Source organism: Patagioenas fasciata, chromosome 1 (genome assembly GCF_037038585.1).
Source record: "Patagioenas fasciata isolate bPatFas1 chromosome 1, bPatFas1.hap1, whole genome shotgun sequence".
NCBI classification, from domain to species: Eukaryota; Metazoa; Chordata; class Aves; order Columbiformes; family Columbidae; genus Patagioenas; species Patagioenas fasciata.
The window spans coordinates 92,046,707-92,061,548 of NC_092520.1; the positions used below are offsets into that span (position 1 = coordinate 92,046,707).

General features: G+C 40.1%; 1 protein-coding gene across 2 annotated transcripts; it reads left to right on the forward strand.

Moving 5' to 3' along the window:
• Positions 1–155: 155 nt before the first annotated feature.
• Positions 156–13,531, forward strand: IL10RB (interleukin 10 receptor subunit beta). 2 transcript variants are annotated; one of them, XM_065862557.2, is made up of 7 exons: positions 156–746; positions 3,110–3,233; positions 4,445–4,614; positions 6,753–6,919; positions 8,698–8,848; positions 10,371–10,528; positions 12,770–13,531. In XM_065862557.2, exons 1-7 carry the CDS (start codon positions 698–700, stop codon positions 12,971–12,973), a joined length of 1,023 nt encoding a protein of 340 aa, XP_065718629.1. In that variant the 5' UTR covers positions 156–697; the 3' UTR covers positions 12,974–13,531. The 2 variants fall into 2 exon arrangements, with proteins under 2 accessions (XP_065718629.1, XP_065718628.1); XM_065862556.2 differs by lacking the exon at positions 156–746 and having other exon boundaries at positions 2,704–3,233.
• Positions 13,532–14,842: the final 1,311 nt, after the last annotated feature.

A 14,842-nucleotide genomic window follows, 5' to 3' on the forward strand; every position in this document is an offset into this window, starting at 1 on the left:
AAACTGCTTCCCCTTCCTCCCCCTAAAATTTCTATTGGTTTTGATCAGGGGTGCTCAGTCTTCTCATAGTAGCATTGGCATCTTTGGTGCAGGGCAGATCCTGAAGTCTGAAGATGAACTTTTCCTGAGGTAACATTGTCTGCAGTGGGACTTGAACTCAAGATCGCGTTTGACACTATGCATTATGTGATGTTTATGCATTATTTATTCTCGCTCTTTATGCTGAACTCCTGTCTCCTGCCTTCCCAGCTGGCAGGCTGTATGCTGAAACCACATTTTAGAGATTATGGGTATCCAAGCAGGAAGGCATCACTAAGATATTTCAAAACACGGCACCGATGATCAGCTTTCCAAGCCTGCGGGAGGGTTCGGGTGCTGGCTACCCTCTTTCTGGAAAGGGGAACACAGCCGCGGCAACCAGGGGAGGCTGTGGAGAAGTCAGGGTGAGCCGACCGCAGCACGGTTGATGTCCCAGCCTGCGGTCAGCCCCCTCGGCGGAGGGTGAAGTCCTGCAGGCGGGGGCGACCACAGTGTCCGCACGCCGCCGCGTCCCGCCCCGCTCCGCCCCACCCCGCCGCGGCAATGCGGAAGAATTTCGGGGCGGCCCCGCTCCGCCGCCTGCGAGGTCAGCGCCCGGTGCCATGGCGCGGCGGCGCCGGCACCTGCGCTGCTGAGGGAGGCCCGCACCCGAGCCACCATGGCCGCCGCCCTCCGCTGCGCCCTCTGCAGCTGCCTCCTGCTGTGCGGTGAGTCGACCCCGGGGCTGGCGGGGGAGCCCGGCCCGTCTGGGCGAGGGATCGTCCTCCCGACCTCGTCGCGGGTGTGGGGTGGGCGTTGGGAGCAAGGGTCGCTAGAGCCGGCCGGCTTTGTTCTCTAGGGCCGCGCTGCCCCGTGGGCGCAGCTGGCGGGGTCGCAAGGAGCCGGCGGCGGCCCCGCGGGGGGCGCCGCTGCCGTGACGAGCCGAGTGGCACCGACAGCCAGCGGGCAGCCGGCTGGGTGTCATCCGCCGCGCCCCGAGGAGAGCGGGCAAAGGCCGACGGCCGCCCGCCCGTCGCAGGGGAGCTTGGCTGGGGGCGCGGAGGGGTGCCCGGGCGCCGGCAAGATGCTCCGCTGGCGGGGCCCAGCTCCCGCTGCCCGCGGGCTTTTCTTTCCCCTTAGGCTGCATCTGTGCTGAGAAACGAACTTTCCGTTTTGGTTTTGGACACTTGTGTAAGTCGCGCTGATGAAACGTGTGAGTGGGAGCAAAACCACACTTTTCCAGGCATCGTGACTGTGAGCTGTGGGAGTGCGGGTGCAGCTGTACCCGCAAAGCCCGGCACTGACTGCCCTTCTCTGACAGAGCTCCTGCTGCTTCAGGCACGGCAGGGGCGCCGGGAGAGCAGCCACCACGGCTGCCTAAACTGGCCCGGGCCATGCCTTTCCCAGAACAGACTGTATCCAGGACAGTGATGTGAACTGTGTAAAAACCGTTCATTGACAAAGTACAAAACCACGGAAGTATTTTCTCATCTCTTTAGGTCCACAGTGCTGAATAAAAAACTTTACCTGGAGGATTTTATCAAGTAGAAAGCACTGTAAGGGAAGTGAGCCTTCATCGTGCTTTTTACTGGGAATTTACAAGTCTACCTCAAACCTTTGGAGGGAGTTTCTGCAAATCACAGGCAGCGCCCTAGAGAGGGTCCTTTGTAGTGAGGACAGTGTTGTGCGGGAGAGGAGAAACCAGATGCCCTGTACTAGCCAGATTTGTTTCCAGCTGTATTGTTCAGGTTGAGTCTTTGAAGTCCGTTACATGCACCCATCTTCCTTAGCGTTCTGCATACCTGGGATTTTGCAGGTAGGAGAAGGTGTGAGAGCAGGAGGTCAGAGGTGCTTCTGAAGGGGCACAGCATGTGCACAGGCAGAGGTCTCTGAAGGCAAGTGCCCGAGGTGGGTACCAGTGAGGACACGTGTGCACAGGGACAGCGTCCCTCAAGGACGCCTGGGTGCCAGGGAGCACCCAACTTCTGCTTTCACGAAGTGCATTTGAGTGAATTTGTTGGGTGTGAGGGCAACATTGTAGGAATTGAGTCAGTGAAATAGTTTTTATTTAAGCAGGGTTTAGATTTTAAACTATTTTCTGCTAAAGGTAGATAACTGACACATTCATTTAATGTATTTATACATCAATTCTAGACATAAAAAATAGGTTGCTTACCTTAGAACTTACTAATTAGGTTTTATCCCGTGACATTTAAGCACCAATCTGATCTGACAGGTTTTGTTTGTGTTGAGCATTTGTGTTGTAATAATGGGCCAAAATCTTTTCTATTTTACTTTCAGTGCCAACAATTGTTTTAAAATAATTAAATCATAATAGTTATGGTCTATTCATCGATACTACTTTAAGGTTTCCTTTATTTAGTTTCAATAAAGCGAAAGAATTGTGGTTTTGTCACTTGTGAAGAGTGCCAGTTACTGATACGTTTATGGTATATTTAATAGGTCCCTTGCCTTTGAAGGTATCTCTGTTTTTGAGATGATGGCTTAGTAACATAATGCATAAAGCATTTTAAATGGCAATGCTAATCCATGCAGTGATGATATAACCATGCTTATGGTGGATTTTTTTTTTAATTATTTCAGTCTTATACTGAGGTCTATGCAGAAAGACTATTCATGTTCCTCTTCAGAAAAAAAAAAAAAAAAAAAAAACAAACACGAAAAACACCGAAACCACACACCACAAATTAATCCACACAGCCATGTTATTTCCATAGTGCTACCAGAGCACTACTTCAAAAAATTGATTTTGACAATCTCAGTGAAAGTTCATGCATGTGGCTTGATGGGCCTGAAGTCTTAGGCAGTAACAAATCAGTCATGCATAATAAATTATGTTATCAGAAAGACTGTACTTACTGGAAATTATTGATGCTGGCTAATTTGTTTTTGTTGCATAAGCTCAGAAGGAATGATAGACAACATGATTTAAATTAATTACATTAAAGTCTGGTTTTTTAAGAAGTGCCCAAGGCAAGGAAGAGAAAGAAGGCTGTATTTAAGTTTTGGATGACTGAGAAGTTGCTGGAGGAACACATACTAAAATGTTTGGTTTTGATTGCTTCCACAGTATCTGGAATAGTGCCAAAACCCAAAAACGCAAGAATTATTTCGGTTAATCTTCATAGCATTTTGCAGTGGGATGCACCTAAATTTCACAAAGGGAATCTAAGTTACACTGTCCGATCTAAGAGGTAAGTCTGGGGGAGTTGTCCTTTCTTTAATTTATGTTTTACAGTGTGTTTGTGATTTGTTTCCTTTTTTATAGGAAGATCAGTAGCTGTCCCTTTCTTTTAGTTTGTGAGAGGCTTATCTTTTGAGCTCAATAACAGGGCAGAGGCATTTTCTACACATTTCACACTCAAGGCAGCTTTGTACGTACTTATTTAGGAACCAGAAACACATTTTTATGTTCGCTGTTATTAGCTGCATGTGTGTTTTTTCTCTGTCATGTGGCTGCTACCTGTGATTCCAGAGGCTTAGTCCTGTTGAGAATTAGGACCTTATCTTTCAAACTCCAGCAGCATTCTGTGCTCTACCACCAATGCAGCCAGCTGCCCTGCACCCTTAGTGGAAATGCTCGATGAACAGCAGGCTGGTGGCTCATCCGTCCAGTGCCTCAAACTTAGGACACATTTTCTGAGGTTTCCTGTGGTCATTTTTGTGGGTTGATTCAGCTCTCGTTTGGTTTTGTCACTGTGTCCTTCCAAGCTGGTCTTTCCCATCTGGAAAATGGTCTGTGTGGCTGTATGGACGAATGCAGCCGCATCCCCAGCCCAGTGATGGGCTCCCTGCCTGCTCCTCTGTGCTGGGCAATGAAACCACGTGTTGGACTAGAGGTCTTGTGTTCCTGCTGAAGGATGAACTATTTGTGCAAGGCAGGACAGGATGTGAAGCGGAAATGATGACACCCACAGACGGGCCTGCTGAAGAGAAATCCCTAAACTGAGGGTACAGGCCATCTACAAAATTATTTTTCCGGGTTCTGGTAGCAATTAGCTGTTGATCACAATGTTCCTAGGTGGGCTTCTGGTGCAAAACAGGAATAATATAATTTATTATACAGTTTCCCGTCAGTTCTCAGGCTTGATTTTCTCTGGGTATATGCATCTATCCATATATGCATATCTTAAAGACAGTTCTGAACAAAGTCCAAGTTAGACAGTGAATCATAATTTTAACCTCTGACTTTATCACAGAATTATGGAGGCATATAAAATGCTTAATGTGTGTGTACATACTTGTAATGAAGTATCTTATGCACTGGATTTAATTTTTCTTGTTCATGAGTCATAATTGGTTATATTAACAAAGAGAAGTGCCACTTTTCCGGTTAGCTGAGAGGAGAGACATTCAGTCAGTTATAATTCACCCATCATATACATTTTGTTTATCTTCCATACAGCATCAATTACCCTGGAAACACATATGAAAATGTGAGCACGAACTTGAGACTCACGGAATGTGATATCTCTTCTCTGTCTGCATATGGAGACTACATTTTACAGGTCAGAGCGGAGTCAGAAAATAAATATTCAGACTGGGTGACCATCCGATTTAAGCCAATGGATGACAGTAAGCCTTTTTCTACTCTTCAACAAAAAATCTTATCTGTTATTCATGCACATTTACAATTCGGCCCCATGAAAAGAGCTATAGCATGCAGATAATTTTAAAATTTAATTATATTGAACTATAAAATCTTAGCTGTAACACTTTTATTTTTCAAAGGCAGAAGTTGCTGTCAGAAAGCATAGTAGGTTTACTATTACAGTAGATGTTAGTATTGGTACTTGAAACATCTTTTGAGGATTTTTTTTTTTAAATGTATATTTTTCCTTTAAAATAAGCCTTCAATTATATTTTTTACTAGAGAGAGCTTTTCTTCAAGGCTTCAGCCTTCCTGTATATCTAAATAAATTCAATTACTTTCTTGTTCATTGCTGTGTCAGGCAAAAAGCTTTCTTTTTTGTTTGGGCTTTTTAATTAAAAAAAAATCACAGTGAAGGATTAATTTTTAGTCAAGAAATCTTCATTGCACAGTATTTCCATTCTCTTAGTGAAGCTTTATAGTCTTTTGAGAGACACAGTTTAGACATTGCCTTGCATTATAATGCACAGCAATGATGTTAATCACATTGCTGGCAGCTTGAGCTGCCATGAGAGCGTGGGTTTTGCCAATGAGCATCCTTTGTTTTCTACATTCGTATGCTTCTCATAAGCAAAAATGAAATTGTTTTAGATTACGTAGTTAATGTTACCTAAGGCATTTTTCTCCTCACAGCCTTGTTCTTCAAAATGCTTTTATTGATTGTTTCTCTCCAAAAGCATAATGTTGATAATAATTTAATCCACCTAGAACAGAAGTGCTGAAACATAGCACAGAAACAAAACACCAAACCAACACTGCAGGTATGAATTACAGCCTAAAGGAGGTGTAATACAAAAAGTATGGATGGATTTTCAGAGCAGAGAGCAAACATGTAAATCATTAACACAGTTGTAGTTTGACATGTACTTGAAAAAGCGTGTGGCCTTCAGAGCAGGGTTGGCCATGAAAAGGCAGCTTATTCCTGAACCAGGAAAATCTGGATGTAAAACTACCTGGAAAGAAAGACCTGAGAAAACTGTCCAAATCTCTGAGAAGGACATGAAGACTTTTAATGTCATAGCTGATCTGAGCAGGGCATCATAATAAGAGTATCTGATATTCCTTTCTGTGTTATTTCTGCTAGTGCTTTTGTAAGAAATTCCACACTGTATTGTAGGAATAGTCTAAGAAAACTGAGTAACCGAGACCTTCCTAAAGAAAAAAGACTTTCCTAAAGAAACGTTAATTTTTCACAAGTTCAACAACATATTCATAGCATTACATGAATGAATGGTCCAGCAAGGGGTTTTTGTTTGTTTGGGGTTTTGGTTTGGTTTGGTTTTGGTTTTTTAGTTAAAGAAATGCCCATTTCTAGAGGAATGCCAAATTTTCTGTATATTGAGCTCCTCCTTTCTAGACACTTGATAGTGTGTCTGTAGCCAGGCAGAACTTTACTAGAGGCAGCCAAGGCAGAGTTGTTTGTTGGAATTACAGGAGACTTTAATGGAGAACTCATTGCAGATAATAACTGAGCTACTTATGAATTAATTTAGGTGGTGGCAGAAAAACATAAAAAGGACAAGCCTTTTTCAAAATATAAGAATATAATATTTCAAAATATTAGATTTCCAACCATAAGAATATAATATTCAGTCTAAGGAGCTCAATGTTTAAGACATGCAGAAATAATTCAAATGTTTCAGTTTTTCAAAACAATCACAATGAAAGAAACATTAAACCCCTTCACTAGAGGGTCTCCTCAGAAAAGGCAGATGTTGTAACGGCTTGGCCCAGAAAGAGAAGTGAGTAATAAGCTATAGAAATGGTCCTTCCTCTCCCAGGAGTCACCACAGCTGGCAAAAGAGAACTGAGTTCATTTAGTGTATGGGAAAAGTCATCTACAAAAATATCTGTTATGTAACTGCAAAAATAAATCCCTTTCAAGACCAGGTCTATAAGGAAAGGATTTATTTATGCCTGACTCATGAAAGGAAATTACTTTCTTCTAACAGATAAAATTATTTAAAGCATGAATTGTCATAGGTTGTGGAAAAAAGTCAAATTGAAAACAATGTGAAACTGAATTTCATTCTTTCTTCTTTTCCACTATTTCAATATGTAGCAGTGATTGGGCCACCTGATGTAAAAGTGAAGTCTGAGTCTGGGTCCCTGCATGTGGATTTCATAGGCCCTTTTGCTGAATATGAACATGACAAGTGGCCTATAAAGCAATATTACGGCTCATGGAATTACAGAATACTGTACTGGAAGAAAGGCAGCAATACAGAGGTAACTTCTGCTTCCTGCATGTTGTGACTCCGTGATTTTGATGTATGCTTTTCTTTGTAAATTACCAGACTGATTTCTGAAAGCTAATAGTACTGAAGTAAAAATGTTTCTCTACTAATTACAGTGTAGTAAACTCTCGTCGCTACAGCTGGTATTCAAAGCAAATGGCAGAGAGCTGTGTAGTTAAACAGTAGCATGGATATAGTTTGCTCTTTCCATAATTAGAAATAACTGCTACATTATGAGAGTTTGTGCCCTCAGTTTAGTGGAGATTCATTTGCGATGCAGTCTGCCCCACCAAATCTCTGTATTTCACACATAGAAGTAAGGGTAAACTTACAAGCTGTAACATCAGCAGTATCTGTGATCATGGCAATAAGTTGACTTAGATTCAAATCTCATGTCATTCAAGTATTTGTGCTCTTCATGGGACTCTGGGCTTTGAATAGCATCATGGCTGGAGCCTTATATTAACTGTGGTCACCTTCATCTCTTCAATTTCTATCAGTTGTAATTAGCTTTCTTCTTCTTATGGACAGCCTCTTCCACAGACTGTTACTCAGCTCAAAAGACTTCTCCATACAAAATGCATGAAGAAAGATTGTAAATAATATATTAATTATAGGGTCATGAGTTCTATTACAGGAAAAAAGGAAGCCCTTTACTGGAAGATATTAGTCACGGTATAATTAGTGCTGGTGAGGGATCTGGAGCACAAGTCTGATGAGGAGCAGCTGAGGGAACTGGGGCTGTTCAGCCTGGAGAAAAGAAGGCTGAGGGGAGACCTTATTGCTGTCTGCAACTATCTGAAAGGAGGTTGTAGCATGGAGGGTGTTGGTCTCTTCTCCCTGGTGACAAGTGATGAGAGGAAATGGCCTCAAGTTACACCAGGGAATGTTCAGATTGGATATTAGGAAAAATTTCTTCACAGAAAGGGCTGTCAGGCACTGGAACAGGCTGCCCAGGGATGTGGTGGAGTCATCATCTTTGGAGGTGTTTGAAAGATGTGTAGATGAGGTTCTTAGGAACATGGCATAGTGGTGGACTTGGCAGTGTTAGGTTAAAGGCTTGACTTGATGGTCTTAAAGGCCTTTTCCAATCAAAACAATTCTATGATTCTGCAAAAGGCATAGACTGTGTAACTTCATAGGTTGTTTTTTTTGAAGTGAATGTTTGCTCAAAATGTTGAAACCTAGCTACAGGAGGAATCTGTTACTACATAATGGGGCATGTTGTAGGGATTCCTGTACTCTGCAGAGACTGTATAGTTACAGGAACATAACCAATATATGCCTCTAAACAGCAAGTTGCATCTGCTGTCAATCACCTAATAGCTTCCACCAGCCTTTTTCTTTCTGTCTTCTTCTTTCTTTTACCTAGATCATCCACTCTGCTTGCTCGATCTCAAATTAAATTATGTTTGTTTGTGACAGCACTCCTAATTGATCTCATTTGGTTAGGCAATCATTTCTCTCTGCAAGCAGATCTCACTTATCACATCTTTGTAGGCCTCTTTAGGCTAAAAGTTCATTAATGCTGCTAGAAGCATCCAGAAAGTCAGTAGTGTGAGTGGTATCACACTAACCACAGGTGAAATCAATGTAGAGTTATTAGTTATGTGATGTAGGCACAGCATTTCATTCTGCATTTAAAAGCCTTATTCATATTGCAGCTACAACTGCTCAGATTTGTCCTACTAAAAGTAATTTTACTTACTTTGCTGCTCCATTCACTGGACTTGTGCTTTTCAAATTTTTTATATTCTTTTCTGTTATTAGGTTGCTCACGTAGATACTAAACATAACTCTGAAATATTATCTCAGTTGGAGCCGTGGACAATATATTGTATTCAAGTGCAAGCAGTTATCCCTGAGTGGAACAAAACAGGAGAACTGAGCGGAGAGCTTTGCGAGCAGACAACCCACAATGGTAATACCTGGTGCATCACAATGGGACACGTGCTGTAGTGATCTAGGAAGTGTGCGAAGCCATTCAAAATGAAAATTGGTGTAATGTGTAAACCTTCCAAAAATGGATGTGTTTGTTACTTAAGTATTGTTTGGTGGTTAATACATGTGCAACTTTGGAGCAGAGGAGATGGAAACAAAGTGAAAACTACCAGCAGTAGATCACCAATGGCATGATGCTTTACTTTGCTGCAGAGGCCTGAAAATTGGAGTCAAATGGAGCATAGGCTCTTCAGTGATCACACTGTGTGCCTGAATGTCTTTTACCATTAACTGTATTCAGTATTCTGTGAAAGCCTGTGTTCTGTAAATCTCAGGGAGGAGAATTGGAGCCTGTGTTGCAGTCTGCTTCATCTGTCGTGATATTGCCAGGGTCTGTCATGAGGCAAGGCCGTAATACTCTTTCTCTGTGACACACAGCAGTTAGTAATCAATAATAGAAACAATTATTTTGTCTCAGTGCTTTCCTTTTCATTTTGAAGGCAGTTAAGTACCAAAAGCACTTTCCACCCATGCCACCCTAGCTGCTGTCTGTGGAGTCCAGCAATGACCACCACATCACCTGACCCAGTCATCTTAGCAGCGAGCTTTATGTCCCTAGTTAAAAGAAAGGATGGAGTCCTACATACTGTCTGTTTCACAGACATAACATCTATTTTGAGACACTTACACTCTCGGATATCTTGTGGAAAACCAGAGACACAAGCAGATGAGGAAGCTATTATATCTGGAGGAAGCCTGAGGAAGCTAGTGGGCTAACCTCTTGTTTTTAAATATTTCCTCATGTTTCCCACATATATTATCTGCATGCACTGCAGCTGAATTGCAGATGGGTTTTGGTGGCAATGTTGCTCGTTAGTTCATGGCTAGAATAGTGCTTAGCAAGTTCAGGTGGGTTTAAAACATTTATACAGTGATGTATGGATACATCTTAATTCCCATTGCCTGTTGTGAAATCCCTGTGCATGACATATTTTTTTAAAGGCTGAGTAGTTTAGAATTCTAGAATTATAAATTTACTTCTTTACCCTACTGTTTTTATTTTGCTGCCATTTTTACAGATTTCTTTAAGAAAAAAATTGAAGCCTATACTCTGGTAATGTTATGCGTCAACTGCTACACTTTTGAAACACCGAAGAGTGTACAACAGCTTTTTACATGATATCACCTTGTGGATAGTTCTGTTGGTCTTTTTTCCTTTAATCATTTGCCTGGTATTGTATGTAGAATCACCAGTATGTGTAACTGCCAGTGTCTAAATGTGATGGTTTGTAAGCTTACTGTATTGAGAACTTCCTCAGCTTATTCAGACTAAAAATTTGAGAGGTAAGAGGTATTTTGCATCTGGGAACAACTACTTATGTTTGCAGTTAAAATAGTTTGTTGGATTTCTTAATTCCATAGAGAAAGTGATAATTTGAAAATAATATTTTCAGAAATCAATAATAACAGCTTTAATTTATTCTTTTTCTTGTCTCTTGCAGGTGTAACTCCTGTGTGGATAATTGTGACTGTTCTTATAGGATCAATGTTGGTCGTTGCAATATCTGTTCCTGTTTGTTTCTTTTCCTTTTTGTATCTATATCGACTCATCAAACATGTTTTCTGCCCTTCATATACCTTCCCTCAACACTTGAAAGAGGTTTGTTTTCTACCTAACACAATTAAAATCAGGCTCTTCAGCAGAACCGCTTGCCTTTCAAAGCCTCTCTGTGCCAAAACCTTTAGAGCTTCTTTTATTTTGCCTTATTTCATTAGCACCTGACTGTTAGCCATCTGTAAAGTGCAGACGATTCTGAGGGGGTTTTAGACTACAAGGAGCAATGCTGATTATCTGTTGTTATATAGTTGTTGTGTATGGTAAAACTTCCTCTTCTACCAGACATAAAAAGCCATTCAAATAAGCGTAAATGGTGAAGTCACGAACTTTGGAAAAAGCTGACAAAAGAAGGTACTTTTCAGCGTGAGAAAGGTAGAGGAAGTTAGTTAATTTACTATTTAATTTCTGGCATCACAAAGTCATAAATTTTGCATGAATGTTACCTCAGTTTTTTATCAAGTTCTGTGGTTCTGCATAGACATAAGTAAGAAGCAGTGAAATTAGACTTCCTTTTGTAGAATACTAAGGTATAATTAACTCTAAAATACTGTCATTTTGAACTATTCTGCACAGAATGGTCCAAAATATTTAAAAGCTGAAAAATTTACAAACTTGGCACAGACTTCTATTGCTAAAGCAACTGCATAATTTGTAATATGAAGCTTTTTATGGCTTAGAAACAGGATGTTTTTTTTCATTTTAAAATAAGAGAATAACAGGTGTTAACCTTCAGTTCCTCTTTTCAGATAGCAAAAAACTGAGATATGTTTCCCCTGTCTCATTTTTGACTTAAAATTGCACATTTGTTCTCCTGAAACAAAGTTCTTTTGCAAATAGAATAATGAGTTTTAACTTAAGAAAAGAATGTAGTGAAGTCTGAAAATTCCAGATAAAATGAGAGCAATGAACATTAGCCATTCCTGTTGGGGAATACCACTGACTCGGTTACCCATACAGCAATATAAAAAGGCTGTATCAGAATCTCCTCCAAGAAAAAGGCTATGCAGAGCATTATGTACACTGATGTTAGCAGCTTCTACTCTTCTGAGTTTCCTGAAGTTTCTCTGGGTCTTTCATGTTGACTCATTTAGAGTTCAGCGGACTTTGAAGCTGACCTGGCCGTCATCCTGTGCTTTAAGTTTTGCACATGCTCAGCACAGTAGTTTGCTGAACCTGGAGCTGAGCTCTTGGGAAGGCAACATTGCTCTGATCAATACAGGGTATGGTGAAATTTCATTTTGTCCACAGGTTTCTCACAAGAATAGGGGAGAATTTTCATTTTGTGCTAGTGGGTTATAGTGGTTAATCACAGGAATCAAAGGTCAGTTGTGCTTCCCTAAAATTGCATTTATAAAAGACAGTGGTTTCACTACATGAACATTTGAAACTGCACATTACTGACACTTTGCTAGAAAAAAATGTCTAATAGTAGTAATGTTAGTTTTTATTTTTGTAATTACAGTGAACAGGACTCCTGATGGAGGAGTTTGTGTCTTACGTAAAATACACTAAACTAATAGACAATGATCAAGTCACAAGAAAAAAATGTAATCGTACTTCTCCAGCCACTACCAGTAAAATGAACTGCCACTTCAGCTGCCAAAATAAGTGGCTGACATGTTATTACTGTGTTGAGTAGGTGTGCTGTTCTTGTGTTGACATTCAAAACACAGTCATGACATCCTGCAAAGTCTGTGTTGATTCTTGAGGCTTGTTCCATCTTATCAATAGAACAGAGAGTGGGAGGAAGTTGTGATATTTCAGCACTAAAATTAAGTCATCTTTTTCACTCAAGTGCATAGCCTCACAAATCTCCCTCCCTCCCTCCACTTGACTAAATAGTTATGGTTTATGTTGACATTTAAAGCATTGCTATCTGATGTCTGAGCAGATGGCTCTCTGAGATGGCAGGAAGAATTCACACCTTTTGCAGCTATTTGACAAATCTCTCTGCGAGTTCCTTTACCTGCAGTCAAGTCACCATTTTAGTTTTTCCTTCCAAACAAAACCTAGGTGTTTTATATTTTTAAAGAAAGTTTATATTTCAAACAAGTCACTAACCCCTGGGGTATCTTCTTGCAAATAAGGGCACCTCTGATTTGCTTCCAAGCCTTGCACAGGATGTTAAAACGAGCAGAGAGGTTGTTACATTGTCAGCACTCTGTGACTTCTAGGCATTAAGAAAGCTAACTGACGTGTGGAACACAGTATAAAACATATTTCTAAGCAAACAGGATGGTATGGCTGGTACAGCCTAATTCTCATTTCCTCTTTCCTTCACAGTTTTTGAGCAAGCCTCCCAGTGGCTCACAGTTTTTTCCTCCACTCCCACAAGAAGAGCATCTTTCTTATGATAAGCTAACTGTCATTTCAGAAGAATCCAAAAATCAAAGCAATGAGACAGGGGATGAGGCCAGAAAGACAACAGAGCACCTCCGGGACGCTGAACAAGAACATTCTGATTCAAGCATAGCACCAGCTTCATAAAAAGCCTAAATGCACTCCTCATACTTCACTTGGCACAAAAGAAAAGCAAATAGGCTCTTGAGTTTATCTTCTTATGGCTGCTTTCTTAAGACAGTAAAAATTCGTATCGAACATGTATACACAGACTTTTGACAGAATCATATTATTTTTTTTAAAGTACAAGAAACTTGACTGTAAAGGAGGAATTAAATTATGCGTAATTTTTGCCACTTTTTGTAGTGGCTCACTGTTGTAGCAATACCTAGGACTGTATTATGACATAAATTTAAAAAGCAAATATCATATATATAATACTAATTAATTTAACTTTGGTGAACTATTTATTGCAAAATCTAATCAAAATGGCATATTGTATAAGGTTTGTAAAAGAAAATCATATTTTGTAAAAAAAGACATAATTTGACCTTTTTTTTTTTTAAATGAGAAATTGTATTTTTGAAGGATATATCCCTAGTGGCATAATCTTTCTATTGAATGGGGTTTTTCTACCTGATACAAAATTGCAAAGTTATTTTGATGGGATTATTTGGTATGAATAAACCAAACAAATCAAATCCAGTGTGCTTTGCATTGCATGGTGTTACTTATACCTCATCACTAAGAATAATGAGAACATATCGGTACACTGCCAGATAGCCCTCTACATTCAGGTATTGCTCAGTCCCCTCAGCCTCTGCCCTGCAGTTTTTATCACTAGTTAAATTTTGCCTACCTCATCCAGAGTCCACTGAAGTCTGTGGAAAATGTCAATGTCAAGTGGGAGTTAAAAGGGAGGTTCATTTTATCTACTGATACATATCCTTAATTCAAAAAAAGTAAATCCGAGTTGCTGTGACTCTCATGCTACATAATACAATCTCATCGGCATAGGCCTCTTCATGCATATGAAGGTTATGTCCACATCAACATTGGGCATAAAGTGTGATCTTTGCGCTAATTTTGTGAGTGACACAATTTTTTGTGTGTATTATTACATCAAAATAAGAATGAAAAATTAAACTCTGCCAGAAAACATAACTTGCCAGGAGTGTGTAAATCATATGTTGATGTGGAAATTGCAAAATTTTTGGCTGTGGTTTTGATGTTTGTTAATTAACTTGTAAATTTTCACTTCTTGGGAACTGTTAGAGGCAGAAAACATAAGGAGAACAGACATTGATTCCCAGCTATGTGTAAGCTGCACACATTTTTTCTGCACTTTTTAATTTTCATCATGTTTTCTTTGCTATTCAGATTTATTGTAGTTCATATGCCTAAAATGAAATTAAACTAAGTGTAGTTTATTGCAAAGTCAGGAATGCTATTATGTAAGTTTATCTGAGCAGGCTGGGAAACACCATACTTCTACAGCTGCTGTAGCTCTCACTTCTTGTGGAATGTAAAATAACGTAGCACTTTGTTGTGGGGTTTTGATTTCTTCTTGACTTGAAAACTGTTTCTTTTTTAGTTTTTCATTATTGTTTTTGAACTGATGATTTTATAGATTCTTCAAATTCTCTCTGATAAAATTTTAAGGATCATGTCTGCAATCAAAAATAGTGACAAAGATACAAACCAATCTAAAAATATCATACAATGTAATATTTACTTCTGGAAGTATGAGATACTTTCTAATCACTTCACTCTGGGGTCTTATTTTATATAACAGTGACAAAATGACAAGAATACGTTGATGCGTTTTTGTGCTTTGTGTGAGAATACCACAAGGCGAAAAATTAGTCAATTTTACAGTGGTCATTAAGTGAGAGAAGAATGTTTCTTCTGTGGTTCTGTGTTGCATATTGCGTTCTGTGATTGCTAATGGGCTGTAGATACAGTGCTTAGGGACATGGTTTAGTGGTAGACTTGGCAGTCCTAGGTAACGGTTGT

Bases quoted from the DNA above. Each gene is read 5' to 3' on its own strand.
- IL10RB (XM_065862556.2), top strand. From the start codon at position 3,049: ATGACTGAGAAGTTGCTGGAGGAACACATACTAAAATGTTTGGTTTTG. The intron at 3,234-4,444 runs GTAAGTCTGGGG...TCTTCCATACAG, and splicing joins TACACTGTCCGATCTAAGAG to CATCAATTACCCTGGAAACA. The intron at 8,849-10,370 runs GTAATACCTGGT...TGTCTCTTGCAG, and splicing joins CGAGCAGACAACCCACAATG to GTGTAACTCCTGTGTGGATA.